Source organism: Homarus americanus, unplaced genomic scaffold, assembly GCF_018991925.1.
Source record: "Homarus americanus isolate GMGI-L3 unplaced genomic scaffold, GMGI_Hamer_2.0 scaffold16712, whole genome shotgun sequence".
Classification (NCBI taxonomy): domain Eukaryota; kingdom Metazoa; phylum Arthropoda; class Malacostraca; order Decapoda; family Nephropidae; genus Homarus; species Homarus americanus.
Window position 1 is genome coordinate 1,731,031 of NW_024757794.1, and position 21,193 is coordinate 1,752,223.

The 21,193-nt window shown below is 39.5% G+C and overlaps 1 protein-coding gene across 5 annotated transcripts; it reads right to left on the minus strand.

The window, feature by feature from the left end:
- Positions 1 to 1,980: 1,980 nt before the first annotated feature.
- Positions 1,981 to 9,258, minus strand: LOC121857723 (transient receptor potential channel pyrexia-like). 5 transcript variants are annotated; one of them, XM_042353829.1, is made up of 5 exons: positions 8,969 to 9,258; positions 6,021 to 6,155; positions 5,469 to 5,604; positions 4,782 to 4,934; positions 1,981 to 4,126 (listed from the first exon to the last, which is right to left on the minus strand). In XM_042353829.1, the coding sequence occupies exons 2-5, from the start codon at positions 6,059 to 6,061 to the stop codon at positions 2,255 to 2,257; spliced, it is 2,202 nt and encodes a 733-aa protein (XP_042209763.1). In that variant the 5' UTR covers positions 6,062 to 6,155; positions 8,969 to 9,258; the 3' UTR covers positions 1,981 to 2,254. The 5 variants fall into 5 exon arrangements, with proteins under 5 accessions (XP_042209763.1, XP_042209761.1, XP_042209762.1 ...); XM_042353827.1 differs by lacking the exon at positions 8,969 to 9,258 and adding an exon at positions 8,247 to 8,392; XM_042353828.1 differs by lacking the exon at positions 8,969 to 9,258 and adding an exon at positions 8,153 to 8,196.
- Positions 9,259 to 21,193: the final 11,935 nt, after the last annotated feature.

The following is a 21,193-nucleotide window of genomic DNA, read 5'->3' on the forward strand; positions in this document are numbered from 1 at the left end:
GGCCGTGGGTTCGAATCATGGTTGAGGTATATATATATATATATATATATATATATATATATATATATATATATATATATATATATATATATATATTTTTTTTTTTTTTTTTTTTTTTTCAGCAAAATCATCCTGCATTTTGTTTTACATTGATTCAACATGTAAATAGACTGTAGGTTTATAATGCCCATTACCTAGACAGCACGTGTAGGCATACTATGAATTATTATTATTATTATTATTATTATTATTATTTTTATTATTATTATTATTATTATTATTATTATTATTATTATTATTATTATTATTATTATTATTATATGACATTTTCACCCCCCCTCAGATCCCGATGTGGATTAGTGACCTGTGCTCGGGTAGGCTAATGCCTGTTAAAAAAAATAAATGTAAGTGTGATCACAGGAATGTTTTGATTTGGCCACTACAGAAACAGTTTGTCATAAGTTTTGCTGTTGTATTTTTGTGCAGCAAACCTATTAATGCTTTGGGCAAATAAGCTGGACGTCCAAAAGATAATACAATTATACATACTCTTGAAATCTTGTATTTTTTTTATTTTTTTTTGTGTGCTCAAGGTATTGGATATTTGGACCCATATTCTGGAACGGGGTGGTAATATCGACAATATTTACCTAGATTTTGCCAAGGCTTTCGACAGTGTACCCCACAAAAGGGGTACGGAATTCGGGGAAATGTCCTAGCGTGGATAGAAGACTTTCTACATGACCACAAGCAGAGTGTGGTGATTAATGGCACGAAATCATCATCCGTACCTGTCACAAGCGGGGTACCACAGAGCAGTGTATTGGGTCCGCTGTTGTTTGTTTGTTTCATAAATGACATGCCTGACGTTGTACACTCCTCCATACAAATGTTTGCCGATGACGCCAAGTTATTTCGGGAAATCAAGAACCAAGCGGACTGTGAAGAGCTGCAGAAGGACCTCTATGGGCTCCAAGAATGGTCGAAAAAATGGCTGCTGAGATTCAATGTCACGAAGTGTAAGAGGATGCACCTGGGGCGTACCAATGGTAAAGAGGCGTATCATATGTCCGAACGGGATGAAGAAACTGCACTATTTGAGAATGAATGTGAGAAGGACCTAGTGTGTATGTTGACAATGAGCTGAAGTTCTCAGGCCATTGTGAGAAGAAGGTAAATCAGGCAAATAAATTATTGGGTCTCATAAGAAGGTCGTTCAGATATCTAGACGGTCCGTCCCTCGTAACGATTTTAAGGAGTGACGTGCTTCCCCATCTGGAGTACTGTCACCCCGTCTGGTCCCCGAGATATGCTAGGGACTGTCAGTTGGTTGAAAATGTTCAAAGGAGGGCCACCAGACTGGTGCCTGCACTTCGGCATCTCAGCTACCCTGAGAGATTGGAGCGCCTGAACTTGCCTAGCTTACACTACAGACGGGCAAGGGGTAACTTAATTGAGGTGTATAAGCATCTCAGGGGGCACTACTCGGTCGAGTGTCCTTACTTGGAGCTGGCGGACGCTCGCCCCACAAGGGGTCACAGCTCGAGATTGAAGAAGCCGCAAGTCCAGAAAACTGTGAGGGCAAACTTTTTCGGAGTGAGAGTTGTGAACTCTTGGAGCAATCTACCAAAAAGTGTTGTGACGGCACCGATTGTGAGCTCTTTCAAGACAAGACTTGACCAACACTGGAGCAGGTTCAAATACATTCAGGAGCCGGTGCGTGCCCATTACTTGCCAACAGTGCGTGACAGAGACGTGACCGATCGCCCAAGCGGCTAACGAGCCAATCAGTGGTGAAGAGGATAAAAGTAAAAGTAAAGTAAAAGATGAGAATATTACAAGAGGGTGTGTGCAGACTGGTCACGGAAATATTGTAGGGTTCACGTGATGTGGGATTGCACTAGGGTGGAGGTGAGAAGGGAAACTCATCTATGGCGTTTTCTATACATATATATTATATACAATGCAGTGCTAGGGAGTTGCTGTGTGGTGAGGAGCTTGTTGAGAGGAGGTCTTGTCTGGTTTGAGAGCGTTGAGTAGAATGGGCTTCACGGCGAGGCTGGGGGCTTACATACACGAGTCCGCCGGAAGTGAACGTCGCTGCTGGTCGATCCCCCCGTGCAGTCAGACAACTTGGTTTGGTTGAGAAACTTGCCGTGGGATCGGCTGGTCAGCGACAGTTGTAGGGGAGAGTATCCACCACAATATACACACAGCCTATGATCAACATTAGCAAAGTATCACATCATCTTCCCTAATTTGAGCTCCGGGATTGCAACACATTGGAAAGTTCTTGAAGTAGTTGCTTCATCTTCCTTATCTCTTTTGATGTTTTTAGTGATGCTCTTGTTAGTTCTTCACTGTTCACATTGACTCCGGCGTCCGTGGTCTTGTTGGCACTTGCAATATCACAGGCCTCTCGAGCCACGTTTTTGGTGATGTAATATTCATGACAGAGAAACTTTTTAGTTGAAGTCTCATGAAAGTTTTTGTTATTATCCACTTTGAGGCTTTTAGTCAAAGTTGTTGTCATTCGGCGTGGAAACACGTGACACCTTTGAGCATAGAATGTCAGTTTCTCAAACGCGACTATGTAAGATGCTTGTTTGGATAGTCTCTCAATTTTACCGAGTTGCTCTAACTTAGATAAGTTATCAACAGCCAAACCAACAAGAAAATTGGCCATCAAAATGCAAACGAGAAAAATAAATGCTACCAACATTATGTAGCTGATGTAGTCCGTGTGTGTGTCCACCAAGTCATTGTAGTCCACCTCCCCTATCGTCATCGTCAATGTCTTCATCAAGCTCTTCCAAAATTTTTTAAAAAGTTCATTGTTGTAGAATAAAACCATAAAGCTAGTCGAAAACCCAATTAACAAGGCAGCAAATGTTACTATGAATTTAATGGTTGATTTAGCTATGTGTGCAAACATGAGAATATTGGAGCCAAGACTAGGAAGTCGTCCAAACATCATCATCAACTCAGTCCAACCAAAGAACACTGACACTGCAGCTATCTGTCTGTCCATTGACAATGACTCGCGTGTTTCATTTTCTTTTGTATATTCTGATGTTAAATTGGCAATGACATTTGACTTGATCTTCACATAAGAGGCATTGCTGAACACAACGTATGCAGACGAGATCAGTGCTATGGCTTTTGTGAGTGTCTCCATATGCTTAAGATACATTTTTAGGTTACCAAGAGTAATAATTACTTCTAAAAACACAATGAGTAGGTACATAAACATATGAGAAGAACTAAACATCAGGTAACTAAAAAAATCTTCCTTTATCTTCGACCCCTTCGTATATACTCTGACGACGTAGATTGTGTGAATTAACAAGAAAATAAGGAATAATGAAAGTTTGGTGTAAAATAAAAACCTTATTTTGTTCCACTTTAGGCCGAGAAAAGTCTCTATAAGCGGATGTTTAAGAAGATTTTCCGAGCCTGTGTTGTTTAGGTCATCTATAAGAGAACTCTGTATCTTTCTATTATTTGATAGGTTCTCGCCCTCCTCCGGTGGCAGTATCCCAGTATAGTCAAAGCTGATGCTGCAGTCTTCATGATTCCTGGTTACTGCGATGCGTGCATTAAATTGTCGTTCGAGGAGTTCTGTAGCAGACGGCAGGTTCTTAAGCAGATATGAACAGCGGGAGTCATCATCCAAGAGCATCGTGGTCAAGTGGTCTCCATGGTTCAACAAAACTTCACAACATTCAAAAGAGTTACTGCCAACAGCATAGTAGAAGGGTGCTTTACCATCTTGGTCCAGCTTAGTGATGAGATGACTGATGCGGCCAGTTTTGAGAAGGTGCGTGAGGCTGGAAGCACAGCCCTTTATTGAGGCCCCGTGGAGCACAGTCTCACCTTTCTTTGTCACTACCGTAGGATCTGCTCGTACTCTTTTGGATAACAAAAACTCCACAATATTTGGAGGCTGAAAACTGGCAACCAAGAAGAGTGGTGACTCATCTTGTTCATTTTTCGAATTAACTTCTACATCAGCATCGAGGAACTTCTGAAGTATTTCCTGGAGCCTCTCTTGAGTGTCGAAGTCACAAGGATTGGCCGTCGCCTTATGTAACACATTGTTGCCCTTCTCGTCCACCGCCTTCACCTGCGGATAATAGTCAGCTTAAATAATATGAACTGAGTGTAATTAATTTATAATTATAATTATTATTATTATTATTATTATTTACGACCAGTCAGAAGTTTATAAAATAAAGAAATACATAGAAGTTATTTGCTATTAGGCAATTAAGTAACATATATTGTTTGTACAAATAAAAGTTATACTTAAAACGAACATTCTGGGGGTTTATTGGTGATCCTCACCAACCTAATATTTTGGAGTATTTAAAATGGTGTTTTTGTAATTAATTGTGCTAAAAATGCGATCAACATCCTCAAAAACATACATTTTGCTGGTTTAATGTCTTTCTAGCCACAAAAATGGGAGTTATGTCTATAATTGAATTCCGTTATATCTGTTGTATATATAATTAGCGACCATCTTGGATTTTCAAAAAGCTTCAAGGTTAGACGACCACACCCTTCATCTAGTGACCTATAACTACCAAGGAATTTTTCCGGGTGTAACCCGACTATTCTTATGCTATGATACAAAGAGCGATCAGAACTGCACTAAGTTAGACTATCGTAACAGTTACTAACTGGATGAGAATCTTCATTTCTAGATTGGAGGAAAAATTTTGTTGGAGTTTATCAAAATTTGAGCCAAGCACTCGATGAGTAACTGAGCCACATACTTGGGCGCCGTGGTCGAGCAGCAGGTTAATGATGTCTAGGTTGTGGAGCTCGGCGGCGAGGAGGAGGAGGGGCTCAAGGCTGCCATACACCGAGGCCTCCGGTGCCTCAGTCAGCAGCTGTCGTAACTCCTCCACGTTACCACCCTTGATCACCTGAAGAATGACCAACACCCACCACTGAGAAACATGGGAGTAGCAGCAACAAAGGAAATACATGTTAAGCAAATAAACCTTAAAACCAAATTTCAAGATTCTCTGTTTATACTTAATACTAAAGGGTAAAGAGGCGTCCTTAATGGATGTTTCTTTCGCGACAGAGGCTCTGTTTGACCCCAGGGTGAAGCTATATGTGACCCCAGGGTGAGGCTATGTGTAACCCTAGGGTGAGGCTATGTGTGACCCCAGGGTGAGGCCATATGAACAACCACTCATTACCAGGTTTCTCCCTTACAACTGGCCCATGACTGATGAACAGATATACAGTTTAGAAACCTTGGTTGTGATTGGTTACTTGTCACCGGGTGTCGCTCCTCTATAAAGCTCGCTCGCAAATATTGAAAATATTTACATGCATCTTAGAAATGTAGCCCATGAATAATGAAGATTTACGTATACCTTGTTCTTGAATGTGACTGGCTGCTCACTCCCAAGTATCGCCGCCTTGGGCACATAATTCCCGGGGCTTACCGAGAACAGTGGATGGAGAGGTTCAATGTCTTCAGCATGAGAATGGTCTGCGTCCGGCTCACGTCCATCCCTCGGCTCTCCCAGCTCCTCGTCAAAACCCATGTTCTCAACACAATCCCTTGGTGGTCCTCGTCTCCTGTTGGCCGTAAATACAGATGAAACTATGCAAGTGACTGAGGCGGAGACCCTGGATTGAATCACCCAGTAATGCCCCAACCTCTAACCCCAGCCCCTACATCTACCACGGGGATATTTTCTGGGGGAGTGAAGGGATGTGAGAAGAAGGGGAAGATGGAAGGAAAAACACAAAGAGGGAAAATGAAAAGAAGCAGGAATTGAAAGGAAGGAAGAAAAGGAGAGTGGGAAGAGGGGAGAAAAGAGAGAAGGAAAACACAGAGGAAGGGAAAGAAGTTGGGGCGAGAGGAGATGAGAATCAGAGTATGGGCAAAATTCTCCAAGTTGTTCCCTCCCTCGGCCCTGGCAAGATTGGGAGGATGATAATGTCCGCTATACAGTGTGTGTGTGTGTGTGTGATACGCAATGCATTATTACCTCCTTCGGTTGTGAAGAAAACATCTAATTTGGTCAAACATTTCACTGCCTCGTGACACCACCTCGCAGCACCACCTCGCAGCACCACCTCACCTCACTGGTTTTGTTAACTTCTCTCTTGAACTCGATGTCAACCTGAAACGTGTATAACTATTTCGACACTAAGATTTTGCACACACCCCCAGAATGTCCCGAAGGTGGAATTTTTTATTGGGGGGCGGGAGGGGGGGGGGGCTCAGTAGTCGGTCCCCCAGTCCCACGTCTAAATTGGGGGAGTGGGTAGAGTCAGCTCCCCCCCTCCCACCCATGTATGACCACAGATTTTAATAGAGCTAAAATTTATTGTTATTATTTTATTTTATTTCATTTTTTGGCTAAAGATAGTGAAGGCGATAGTGCAAGTGTTAGTGGTGACGATTTTGTAGTGTTTGTGTTAACGATATTGTAGTGTTTGTGGTGTAGATGATAGTGTAGTGGATGTAGTGTAGATGATAGTGTAGTGGATGTAGTGTGGTCAAAGACACAGGCTCTGAGGTGCTCTCACAGACAAATTCTGACAACGCCGGATGCTCCAGCTGCAGGGTTTCGTGGTAAAGATCAGGACTTTTCCCAGCGATATGTGTAATAATAGATGCCACCGGTCTCTGTCCTTACCACTGCTTTGTTTATGCAGTAACATTGTCACATGTGAGCAAGGTGTAGCCACATTTATTAATTTACATATTTGACACAGGGTGGAATTACTGTGTATGTGTGTGTGTGTGTGTGTGTGTGTGTGTGTGTGTGTGTGTGTGTATGTGTGTGTGTGTGTGTGTGTGGTGGGTTTGAGGGATACTTGTAACGTGGTGATAAGTGGAATGTATTTCTGATTTTGTTAAGAGTTTTAATTAAATCGTATACTGTGGCAACCAATTATTTAAATATCTAAATTCTAATTAAATACTATCTCTATCTCTCCGGTGTCTAACTAAGCCAGCTTCCGGTGGTAATACTCAGGCAGTAATAAACGTGTTAAATAAAAATCACCTTTATTCCACTATTTTCCATTGCGTAATAAAGACAATAACAAAAATGTATTCCTAATTTGGAGTGAGCGAGTAGATACAACGCTCGCTTCTTGGCCGTGGTTTATATTGTTTAATTCAATTTCCTTCTATATTGGGTTGGGTTTCTAATATGTTGGAATCGAAAACTGTCTTTCAATGTTTCTATCGACATAGTTGTAGATTAAATAAGGTAAACTGGTGAATGTTTTTAATTCCTCAAGTCAGTGTTAACATAATTAAAATCAACCATTACCAGCAGGTGGCAGGAGCTTAATGTCGTTCTTGTTTATTAAGGCTTTCATATTAACATGGTTCAATTCATTATAATTCGATAATCTGTAAACACAACCACCAATGAGTGTGTCTCTTACCAACAGTTTAATATTAGACCAATTCATCTCTTGAAAAATATCTCCCCCCTGTACCTTTATCTCGAACAGGTGACGACGCCCCAGCACTTCCATATTGCCTCGGACGGGTTCATAAGTGAATCACATGTCGATGTTAGATTCACATTCATGAGGTTTAATCCTCCTATCTTCAGACAGCATCTCCATAATACCTACTATATCAGGGAGGTGCATCTATGGGTTTTTATCTCCGCTCTCTATTCGAGGAATGTGTCGGTGTTTATGTACAGTCACCCAAAAAAGTCCTGTCGCGAACCACGAACCCCGAGATTCAGACTCATGAACCCGAAGCAGTAGACACTGATACATTATTCCGTCCATAAATGCTTCGGATTCAAGAGTCTGAATCTCGGGGTTCATGGTTCGCGACAGGACTTTTTTAGGTGACTGTACATATAACCAGATTTAGTATGTGGATCTGAACTTTTTAACGAACCTGAGCCTATTGTATCACTTAACTTATTTATCCTATCCACATTAGTAGTTAGGGATATGCTAGTTGTTGGTATATTTACACATTATCCGTCTCCACCTGGGTGGGAGGTTGTGGTGTTGATCCACTTTTTCCATGTGCGCATTGCTCGTGTTCCCCTTTGTTGCACTTGCCTCAGTCGCGTTAGTTATTATTATATTTTCATTTACTGACAGACGTTATTGTATACATTCTCGTACTTACCTGTTGGGAAAATTGATGATGGACTGTGCTTTTGTGGCTCTTAATTATATTTTCATTTACTGACAGACGTTATTGTATACATTCTCGTACTTACCTGTTGGGAAAATTGATGATGGACTGTGCTTTTGTGGCTCTTAAGTCTTAACTATACACCACCTACACCGAAGAGCACTTGTGACATACTGTATTGTGGAATCTGTGGTCCTCTGCGATACTCCTGTCAGTCTTCCGTCCGGTCCCCGTTAAGTCTAAAGCGTTATGGAAACATTATGAGCCCGCGTCCTAACCAGACAGTTCCCATCAAATAAAATGACACCAGACAGTTTCTTACCGCCAGCTAATAGTCGGCACCGAAGCCTGTAGGGACAGAAGCGGCTACCAACAGATAATAAGAAGGACCTATAAGTCAATGGCCTTCACAATCGATAATGACCGGGCACCGGCAAAGGGGAAGTAGAGTTCTATCTCTCATAATTTTTAATTGTTGTTGGACAAGTGTAATTGCTAACCTTGTTACGCGCTTAAAGACAATAAGAGGATGTAAATTTAAGCATTTTAATCAACTTTCATATAATCTCTATTAGCTCACGGAATGTTAGAAATAAACAAAGGAACAAAGTGTCTATTTTATTATTATTATGGATGATAGAATCCAACATTTCATCTGTCTACTATAACATCTCACCCCATATCACCTCACTCACCGTTCGGGCAGTTGGTCTTTTCTTTGTTACTTTGTTATGACCCTCATCGTCCAGTGTTAGCACAAGGAGGAAACCGAAGTACTTTACCAGGAGAAAACCTTAGTTTACCCACCTATGAATGGCTGTCCAACACACAGCTAGGAAAAGTGAAGTCAGCTGTACTGCCTCTTTGGGTACTGAAAAATGTCTTTTACGCACTGTTGGCTAGTACAGGGCATGCACTGGCTCCAGAATGTTCAGTATCAGAAACTGCGCCAGTCTTGAACAAGTCTGGTCGTAAATGAGCTTACAATTGGTGCCGTCACAACACACTGGCAGTCTGTTCCAAGAGTTTACAACTCTTATTAAAAAAAAAAATTCTTTCTGACTTATGACTTCGCTAACCTGAGGCTGTGAACTTAGTGGGGAGGGCATCCGCTCGCTCCAGATATCATAGATGTGAACTCTCAACTGAAAACAGTAATATCCCCTAAGGCGCTTATATCTGCCGTGTCCACACTGACTCATGTTATCTACTTTCACCTTCACAGTTTGGAGATAAAAAATGTGTCAATGCACAACTGATTAACTGTTCACACGAGGTGGTGCTTACTGGCAACATTTGTAAATATAGAAAACCCCAAGTGTGTGTGTGTGTGTGTGTGTAATAATAATAATAATAATAATAATAATAATAATAATAATAATAATAATAATAATAATAATAATAATAAACGGTTTATTAAGAGTTGCAGCCGGTGGCTGAAAATATACACACTTACATGTGATTTAGACATCATAATATACATTCAATACATTTACAGGGCTGTACAGTACATAAATCAGGAGCTGTTTATTATTTTAACAATAGATGGTGTGTGTGTGCTCGCGCGATAACTCTCTCTCTCCATGTTTTTTTCTTCTTCCCTTCCTCAATAAAAATCACAAACTCTAAATCTCAACTACTACTACTACTACTACTATTATTTTTTACGTGGCCTCCAGCCTCCCCCAATAGCCACACCTTCGCCACTATTACTACTACTACTAACAACAACAACAACAACAACAACAACAACAACAACAACAACAACAACAACAACAACAACAACAACAACTACTACTACTACTAGCCTACTACTACTACTACTACTACATTTTTTCAAAACGTAGCCTCGAGCCTCCTCCAATAGCCACACCTTCGCCGCCATTTTATTACCTTAAAATTAAATATCCTAATACAAAGGTAGCTACCGTAGCTGCCAACTGTCGCCTCATAGTCAATATCTGTGATCGTTGTCGGCTTTGGGGCCTATGATCTCGTTCCCCTGTGGCAGAGCAATGCGGACCTAAGCAGAGGACAGTCGACATCTCAGTCAGGCTGTAACGTAACTTCTGGGCTGCTGCTTCCGTTCAGATAACACCTCCACGAGTCTGGCATAGAAACATCTTGCACTTGGTCCCATCCCACCAGAAGTTGTGAACATCAGAGGAGTGAAGCTGCCCTGATCAACATTCAGAATTCTCTCCCCATATGCCCTGATCTTGTCATTCTCGTTCCTCCTGTGTACAGCATTGAGAGCTACGTTACGGTGACATGCGGCCATGGGATAGAAAATCCTTATGTCAAAGAAGGCTCGCTGTCCCCGCGTCCAGAATCCTCGAACACTGACGTCCAGCTTCGTTGGATGTGTTTGAAGTCCTGTGACGGAGGTTCTCACCGTCCACTGTAAGGAGGGGCGGTTCCACCATGACGTACTGGCAAATTCCTTCAGTAAATTTGCTGTGAGATCCCTTACTTCGTCATGCCTCATACATACGAAACCCTCTTTCTTACACACCATGGCGTGGTCAATGTCCTAAGATGAGCCACACACGCATTGGGAGGGCAAACCGCCTACTGGCCGACCGTACCTTAGAGCAATGGCGTCTGTGAATTCTTGTTTATTAAGTATGAAACCATTTGTCCTTATTGGCAACGTTGTTAGCCAGTTCGAGGCGCCCACCTCCTGTGTTGTAGCTACTTTTTTTTCAATTTCTCTGGCAATTGCTGCAACAGTTGTTGCAGTTTATCACTTTGAGTGTGCTGCCATTCTGTTGTAATGGACCATCGAATCTTGTTTAATGTGTTGGTATCCACCTGACATTCTGCATTCTGAGCTATTATGTGCTCAGTGAGGGCTGCCGTGAGCTTGAAAGAGTTCTGATGTTCTGTGACGGCAAGCTCCACTGGATTAGTCAATCACATTCCTCCCAGTCTCGGTGGTGGTGCAAGGAGTGACTTTTCTGCTGGGGTTAAATAAGGGTTTTTCACTAGTGTTGGGATAAAAGCGACCTTGATGGCTTCTTCCAGAGGGTGGAGGAGGGGTCCGATATCGGGGATAATGCGCATCAGGTAATTCCAACGATGCTTAACTCCATGGGTGAATGCCGCAAAAGCCGCATGTGGCTCTGTTCTAGCAATATCAGACAGAACTTGGATTTCCTTCACCCACTCATTTACCTTTCCCGTTACGTACTCGGTCTTAAGTCATTCGTGCCAATTGCCGCACCTAGATGCCTTTGGCCATCCTTTGTTATTTTTACCTCACTTCCACCGAACACCTCCATTGCCTGTTCTTAGTGTTTTGGCTTCACAATGAGGAAGGACTCGCTGGCATTTGGGTGGTACCATATTTGTGGACCTCGTGATGTTACCAGGTCCCACCACTTTTTGATGTCCTCCACTTTTCCTGCTCCTGTTAGGTCTTTAGCATAAGCCACTTGCTTGACCTCGGTTTTTTTCATATTTTATTGTATGTTGGAGCACGGAAAGGCTTAGTGCGTACATTGTCATGGCGACAGGGTCCCCCTGCGTTGTTCCCTCGGTTGATTGTATGGTGGTATCTCCTCTTAGGGCCTTGAGGCTTCTTCTGTAGAGGTCTGATGGGTTCCTCTAGGTGTTTTCAACATTCATTGCAAAGCTTGGACACTTGATCTTAATGTTGTGCAGTGTAGCCTTGAGGTTGATTATGTTGAATGCATTGGAAGCATCAACCAGGAGTACTGCCTCACAATCACGCTGCTCAAACATCTTTCTCATGGCGTGAATGGCAGCTGCCCCCCCCCCCCTCTCCAGCCTGGTGGCCAGCACATACTTCCAGGTTCCTGACATCATCATTTACCACCTCCATTATGCATTTTCCAATGATCCTTCTCAGCACTTCCCCCACTCCTATTGGCCTACATCCTGGATCTTTATCCAGGGAATGAGGCAGCAGGCCGTCAGAGCATGAAGGTGATGGCAGCAGGAGGTTGCTAGTTTTCTTGCAAGGGCGGCGGTGGCATTGCAGAGATCACTTGCTGCAGCGCCAAACTTGTTAGTGCTGAGGATGACTCTCCAACCGTCTGCATCCAGGCCTGCCCCTCCCTTTGTTTTCATTGCTTTTTTCCACACCATCCTTCCTGTCATTTTCTCGAACATGGCAGCATTTGGAGGGATACAGGCACCCTGGAACCTGATCCCTTCCTCTGCACTTGCAGGGGGATGTTTTTCCTTCAGTTGTTGTAATGTCTCTCTGTTTATTGGCAAAACATCGCCGGAAGATTCCTCTGTGAGATATCTTACCGCCAAGGACTCTTTTCCCAAACGTATCTTGTTGCCAAACTTTCTGGCAACATCCTCAATGTTTTACTTTCCATCTCCTATGAATTTTAGACTCTCCTGCAGTGTTCTTGCCTCACGTAGGAGATCATCAAGGGCCCCTTTCTGCCACATTGTCAGTCTTCTATTCATTGCTACCACAATCTCTTTGCACTTAGACCTTGCGTGTGTCCTCTGACAGAATAGATGGGGTATTATGGCCAGTATTTGAAGAGCTAATAAGGCCAGGGAGGTGTCTGCACACTTGGGTGGTTCAAAGAGGTTAGCTGGCGACCACTTGACCACTTCTGAGAAGGCTTCTTTGACCCACTTCTCCGCATCGTCCCCCGATATGCCTTTCTAATTTGTTGACTGTATGTCATTCACCTCATGAACAGCATTTTCCGACTGAGTGGGTTCACTAATATCGTCTGACATGTCGCCATCAGGTGATGGATCTCTGCCGTATGGATTTTGACAGCTGGTCCCTTTCCTACAACCCACACATCGTGTGTTACTTCTCACACAAATTCAAGTTGTGCATTTCTGATTCCGGCATGAGCACTGACAAACACATTTCCCAGCCACTACTACCACCACTACCACTACTACTACCACTACTACTACTACTTTTACTAAGAACTATAGATAGTGAGCAAATTCAGGAATACAACACTAAGTCAATAGAGGGGTACCACAGCCCATAACATCATGGCAGTACAGTATGGCCAAGTCATAAACTTTGAAGATTATAGGAGACTAAAAGACACTTAATCTTAAGATACAATTAAACTCAAACATAATGGCATAACAGGACCTGACCTTGACTGTATCACAACCATTCTGACTGGTAGGACACAACCTTTATTTCTTGATGGTTCTTCATTTGACTGCCCCTGTTACCTTCAATGTGACTGTCAAGAATAGGATCAAGTAGGGTTTAAAAAATAAAGAGGAACTTGGGCCTGGACCCTATCTTTCCTCAGACCTGGTTGCCAACAACAGTTAGTTTAGTAGTTGTAACTTGTAAGCAAGAATTGGAGCCATGATAGAGGAAGTCAGTACATCTACCATACTGCCAGATTACTGTATTTAAGGAGGGAGATTTGTACAAGTGCTATTACCAAAATTCAATCAAGCCCTTACCTATCACATGGATAGGAAATAGTGCTGCTACGAATGTACAGTCCCCTACATTAGTGCATTTACAGGGGCTCGTCATATAAACATTCCACAAATCATTACATTGAGATATTTGTTTTAATAATGTTTTACTTTGATTCCATAGTTTGCTTACTATTGCGAGTTTCCTTTTGTTGAATATAAACAAACACAGGGCTGCCACACATCACAAAACCTAACAAGCCTCTGTAAACTACTAGTGAAGGGGACTGTACCTCCAATGAAGCCATGTTTTACTGACTTCTTATAGAGCTGTTTCTTATAGTGTTCAATTCTCCATGAATGCATCTAAAGTGCTGTAAGGTGTGTCTATACAGGCAGTTGCTCAGAACTCAAAAGTTAATTCCCTAATTTTGTTAAGATATCACCTAAAATAATGTAATGAAAATACTATAGCTGTTTACGGGTACTGTAGTTAGGTCAAATTTATTTAATAATCCTGCTCTAAAACCTCACCAAGTACCATAATTACAATCATCTCGGAATTGTTAGCCACTCTGCTGCTCACTGGCTAGTCCTCTAAGCACCCAGATAGGGAACATTGACGTTTTGTTTTATACAGAGTACAGTACTGTATTACTGAGTGTGAATATTTACTGATAATTACCCTTTACTAGTACAGTATTCACAACAGTAATTTTTTTTCTGCTTCATTGATGTTTGTTTCTTTATAATTAAAGTACAGTGGTCCTTCGGTTAACGAGCACAATCCGTTCCAGCAGGCTGCTCGTTAACCGAAACCATTGTTTCAATGGGTTTTTGGGTAATTGGTTCCAGCTCACCGAAAATTACCTAAATTCAACAAAAAAGGTAGAAAAGTACACTTACTTTGAGGTGTGTATGTAGAAGGCTCCTGGATGATGATGATGATGATGATGGGAATTAGAATGGAGGTGGAGGAGAAGGGAGAAGAGAAGGCATTGGGGTGGAAGAGAAGTCACCCCATGGCACCATTTCACCCAGAAAATTTTAGTTCTCTTGGTGTAATTCAAGATTATTTTCTTTAAATCAACACTGCACTGCATTATATATTGTCAATATGTAAAATAAATTTCAAAATGACCAATAATTTGCTTGGAAACACAGAAAAAAAGTGTTTAGTTGAAGAGAGTCTCACCAGAAACTAGTTTTTTTACCTTCAATTATGTTCAATAATTGTTAAAATGACTTAAAAAGTTAATATTAAACTTTTAAAATTATTGAATAGTATAAACTTCTTGATATTTACTAAAATAGTAAGGAATTTAAGCCCTAAAACCAATTACTGTATTGGCGGACTAATACTACAGCTGGTGGACCGCCAAATGCAAGCGAAAACATGTTGAAGTCGGCTCGTAAAAAACTCGTTAATCGAGGGATTGCTCGTTAACCGAAGTTAAGAATCTTATGGAAGGTAAATCGTTAACCGAAATCTCGTTAACCGAGGCGCTCGATAACCGAGAGATCACTGTACGTAATTATTGTTTGTAAACTTAAGGTTGCATTTGTATCCCATTTGTTAGATTCTGGAAGGCTTGTTTGTAACCACCAAGTGTAGTAACTTGAATGTTCATAAACTGAGGTGTTCCTGTCTGTATATGAAGTGTTGTGCATTTTAGTAACACAAAGCATTTTAGTCATCCTATAATCACACATATATTTGTCTTGATCGATGTCACTGTCAATCTGATTTATCACATAAATTTCTCACTGCTTCTCTCTATTAGGAGGTTTGGATGTATATACAGTACAGTGTTTAGGTTAAAATGTTTCTGAGAATACTACCCAAATATTTCAGTCATAGTAAATGAGACCCTTATAATCAAACCATCAAAGTACGTACTGTATAATCTATGCATGTAGATCTATCATTGTTGGGATTTTTATGTTCAGTAGTACAGTACATGATAAAGAAACCCAAATATTACTTATAAACTCTTTAATAATAAATAAGGATCTCAAATCTATATACAGTACAAGTTAGTTCACTAACAAAACTGCTGAAATAGATATAGTAATTAAAATTTTTAGTTGTTATTTTCAATCATAAACTGAAGAAAGTAGAGCAATCAAAATTCCATACATATACAGTATTATACATGAGAATGTGGAAAATATGATTCACAACTACAATGAACACACGAAGCCATTTCTTAATAGTACATATAATTTACCTGAATAACATGACTCTTATCTCTCATATTATCATGTACTACAGAACAATCTTCTGGTACAGTAATGTTATTCAAATAATCCTTTATCAAAACACACTGTATTTTTAATGAAAAACAAATCATATTACCTTGTGAAAGGTAACTTTAAATTATTTAGTGCACTATGTCTATTACCATCCATGGCATATTGATTAAGTTCTAGTTACAATCACACTTGTCTTTTCTGGAACTGTGAGCTCTTTTTCATCCTTTTTTGTGATATATAATGGAACTCACTTTCATTAATTTGAGTAGCTACACTGACCACAGTAATACAGGATATAAAATACTGAATTAGCAGACATGTGCGGGTGTTTACAGTAGTCTTCAATTCCAGGAAAAGTTGCCTTAGCTTGCGACTATTAGAGAAGATACAATAATTATTTTTATAAACTGAAAGCCATGATCATGAACAGGTTCTAACTAATGCCCCTTTACTCTGAGAACAATGAAGGTATAAATCAGACAAAAATAAATCAAACACTAAAAATACCTGAATAAAGATGCATAAGTTTGTAACACATTAGAACCATTTATGAACTGCACTTGGTTGGTACACATACAGTACGGACTATTATATGATTGCCATGTACTTACAAGTATGACCAATGAAATGGGAAAGCTTACAACAATAACTACAAGTATCTGCTACATTGGGAAGTCATTAAAACATGACTTGTCAGATATCTCTTAATAAGCTCAAAATGTAACTCACTTGGACAATACATTCATTAGCAGCCTTGCCTTTTCATGTTAAATAAATGTACAATGTACAGTAAATCATGTACGTACTTCAAGAAAAAATAGAATTCATTGGGTATGAAAAATTTAGATCCCAAGGAAAGCCATCCTTTTTAAAGAACTCATCTGGAAACTAAAGATCACACACAGTATAAGTACAGTTAAACCTTTCGAACCTGTGATCTCTCCAAAATGTTGCACTTGTCACCTACCCACATTACTGTACTGTTAATGTCTCACAGCTTACATCAAAACAACAAACACTTAGTTCTTGTGATAGTGTGCTGAAGATCATAAAATCTTCTTAATACTAAAATAGTATTAGGCACATACAAATATTGTTATACAATTGTAACTTTCCATGGTGAACTGTAATTAAATAATACATAAATTTTAACTACAGTATAATATACTACTCTGAAGTGGCTACATAGTGGCTATGCTGTTATGTGCTCAGACTATTGTACTGTGAATGTTGTAACGACTGTACATTATAGGTGTGTACTGTAATTGAGCTACAATAGTGTGTGTACAATTTCCAAGCAAAACATGTTCAGAAATTTTCTGGGTGTAAAGATCAGAAGCTTCCTAAGATCCTGACAAGCCACTCCTTATTTTGCATGACAGTCAAAATCAGATTTTGTGTCATGCTGTAAAGAGTAATAAAGTGACTGCCTGATCCACCAACAATTCCCTCCATATTCACAGCTTTTCATGAATACAGTACAGTAGTACACCGTTTATGCATTTTTAAAATCTTTTCATATATGTACAGTTATCTCACATTTAGCATTAATTCTGTTTAGCAATAAAATTTTTTTTATACTCTTTCTCACTTAACGTGAAGTCAAAATTCAGATCAGCAATATCTTGTCACACTGTGAGGGGGAAAAACTAGGGATGAGGTGGCCTGTGAGATGGCATGCTGCCATTGTTACATTTAATAAAACTATAACAGTTGTGGAAAAATCATTAGAATACCCTAATGTGGCTTAGAAAAAAAAATGAAGAGTATGGGTGCAAAATGAATGTACAGGTATTTACTTTTATCCTCTTCACCACTGATCGGCTCATTAGCTGCTTGGGCGATCAGTCACGTCTCAGCAACAGTTGCTGGTACACACTCACTCCAGTGGTTCACCGAGACAAAATGCTGATTATAATGTTTTAAATATATTTTAACATAATAATGAGGAGGCAGCGGACTGTTACTGCAGAATGAGCCAAACCGTGCTCTGACTCCCTCCTCCAATTTCACGAATTGGCATACAAGCAGTCTCTCAAGTTATCTGGGAGTCTGCCTGACTGAAATGTGTCGTTTCGCCGAGTGGATGGTTTGAGTGTGAAAGGAGTTATATATCTTTTAACAATTATTTACCTTCAAAACGTTTGTTAAACATTTGATAACACATTATTATAAGAAATTATTTAACTTTATAAGTTATCTAACATCCTTAAAGTTCATTGGGGTTGGTGTGTTGAGGCAACATGGGCTGTGCCAGCGACCCGGTGGTCCACATCAACTGTTGCTGGTACACACTCACTCCAGTGGTTCACCGAGACAAAATACTGATTATAATGTTTAAAAAATATTTTAACATAATAAAATATTTTTATTAACTTAGCTTCAAAGGTAGAGATGTTTGGCTTGATTGAGGTGGGTGTTGGTGGATGGAGGATTAATCGAACGATGAAAAAGAAACAGGACTAGGTGGATTGTCCACTCCCACTCGTCTTTCACCTAATCACTTCTAATTTTACATATATAATATAGCTAGTGTTCTTCCTTTTGAGCGCTGCACCACCCTGCTTGAGTTGGGAACTCATGGCTACAAAAATTATAAAATAATTCACCACAACATGCACGAAAAGACACAACAAAGGCAGGAGTAAACACAACACAGCACTGGTCTGGACGAAACAAAGCGGGAGACTGGCTCGGGGACTTATGTGCATACATGATGCCAGGAAGAAGATGAAATTTCAAACACTTTGGCTAAAAATCCATAGATTTTATCAGGAGTTTTCAGAGTTTTTGAGTGGAATCCACTTAAATGAGGGGACTTTTTACGTGGATGGAAACAAAAAGTTGACCACTTAACTGTGGAACTGCGGACAGTGAATACTCATATAATGAGGACCTCCTGTATATAGAAGTTTGGTGTTAATAAATCAATCGTTTAACTTCAAAACTGTTTATAACAAACTCTATTACTATTATTATTACTAGGGCGTTCGGTACTGTACTCAAGTGTTTACCATCCTGCCGTTAGAACATGTTGTTCGCCCTCTGTGCTTTCTTGTTATCCCTTGTTTAGCGATGATTTCCTTTAACGTTAAGTTTTTCAGGAACACAACCCTATCAATAAATGAGAGGTATCTGTATGTACATTTGAATAAATCATGTCTGAACTCCATGTTTACACGTAATACAGGTCCAAATCAACAAAAACTTTATAGTAATTAACGTCAGACTTTCAATGTCTGAAATAGTACAGTATTTGGGACAAACATAGGCACCGGTAAAAAATGCTGTAATCACATACAGCAGCTGCAATAATCTATAACCTTTAAACAAAAATATTTATTACTGAGCCACAAGAGAATGCATAAAGCTTTATTATATGTACTGTACTGTATATCAAACACCATTAGCTAGGCTAAGGAAGTAATTTCATGCTTCAGTAATCTACTGGAAGGATAATTTTTCAAAAGAAACTACAGTATGACTGTAAACCTCAATATAACTACTTTTCGTAACACCACTAACCCATTCATTACTTTAAAAACTTATGGTCATAAATATCCAAAACACAACACACAAAAGAAATTGACACATTATAATTTGTCTAAACTTCATAATTTTCAGTGTATACATTCCTGGGAAATACTCTGGCATTTAACAATCTAGTGGTGGAAAACCAAAGCTCTACTGTGTTCACAATTAATCATACATCTTGCCACCTAAACCTCCACTGGACCAGGTGACATGGTGGCCATGTTAAAAGAAATACCATGATCATGACCAGTGAAGCATTTCTAAAATACAAGATAAGAACATAAGCCAACAATCTTAAGGTAGTTTTGGTCAGGTTAGATTTAGTTGGCTAGTGTCATCTGAAAAATAATTGGTTTCATGGTACTTTTTTTTTATCACTGATTATTTTGTACCAGTTGCTCATTGTGACACCATTATCCATTTAATTCTGATTGATCGCATCTTACACTATTTTTGTGAAATTTTATGACAACATCAGCTCGCCCAAGTGGTTAACGAGCCGATCAGTGGTGAAGAAGATAAAAGTAAAAGTAAAGATGAAATTATATCTACTCAACACATCCACACAGGCAAATTCATCATCATATTTCTTTCTAAATATTAATAAAATTTTATTGTGGAAATAATTGTTAACATTACTCAAACTTCTAAAGGTTAGGGAGGGCATTGGAAAAATATTGATTTATCTTTACTGTTTCTGTACATGCCAAGTAGAACAGAAGACAGTCAAATAAACCTTATCACAACATTTGAAATTTAATCCTTTTTGGAAAGAATAACTAGACTTCTGTAAACTTTCAAAGTTTTCATCTTTAATTTATTACTGAGATTGCACTTACATGACATGGACTTTTGAATAATATTTGAAAGAAAGGAGAAGAATTTATTGTACAATTTGTACAATTTTGTGTGAAAACCCCTTTGCATTTTTAGCTCACACACAAATTGTTTGACATAAACATGGTGCTGTTTATTGTTGGTGTGACCAGGATGAGTTTTATATCCAGATAACAAGTAAACTTTTGCTTCTTCTGACTACACTTGTATTTCCGTACTCAATGTTACATACAGAAAAAACCCTCAAGTGACTACCTGTACAAATATGGGACTGTTTATCTAGCGTCCCGGTATCCGAAATGCTAAAAAAACTGGCTATGTTCTGGAACGAATAATTTAAAATCAACGCTAAGTAATTTCCAAGCCAAGCAGGAAATTTCCAACTATACCCAACTTGTGAGCTGTATTTTATATTATGGTTATTTTTAATTCATAATTTTGGGTAAATATTCTGTATGTAATTTTCTTAATTTTGTTTACTTATGTTACATACGCACTCAATCTTACTTACAGAAAGTGTCCAAAAAAAAAAAAAAAAAAGTAATACCCTGTACTGTATCTGTGACTATAATAAGGTATAAAGTACAGTACTGTATACTGAATTATTGAACTCATAATTTTGGGTAGATGTAGCTGTATGTATTATATTTTTTTTATTCAGTTACATGCACACACAATCCTATATACAGAAAATGCAAAAATAATTAAAGGAAATAATTATCAAAACATATAAGTTTTAAGTGTCTACAGGTTGTATGGCAAGTGTATGGAGAAGTACAGTAAGAGGGTCCGTGGTGGAGCACCATTGCTATGGTTGCTCCTGCATTGCTAAGATGAGTATCAAGGGTGACTGTAACACATTTTGTAAAATAACCTGCATAATTTTTGCTCTTTTTTATGGTTTCATTAATGCTATTTATATGCTTTTGTTATTGATGTTTAATACCCTAGGCCTGGGCTAGGGTGCCGCTGGCCGTGTTCCCCCACGCGGGGCTAAATCGAGAA

Coding starts and splice junctions, on each gene's coding strand:
- LOC121857723 (XM_042353829.1), bottom strand. CDS start 6,061: ATGTTTGACCAAATTAGATGTTTTCTTCACAACCGAAGGAG. Junction 5,605..6,020: donor TTTCTTCACAACCGAAGGAG/GTAATAATGCAT, acceptor TACGGCCAACAG/GAGACGAGGACCACCAAGGG. Junction 4,127..4,781: donor TGCTCGACCACGGCGCCCAA/GTATGTGGCTCA, acceptor TATTATCCGCAG/GTGAAGGCGGTGGACGAGAA.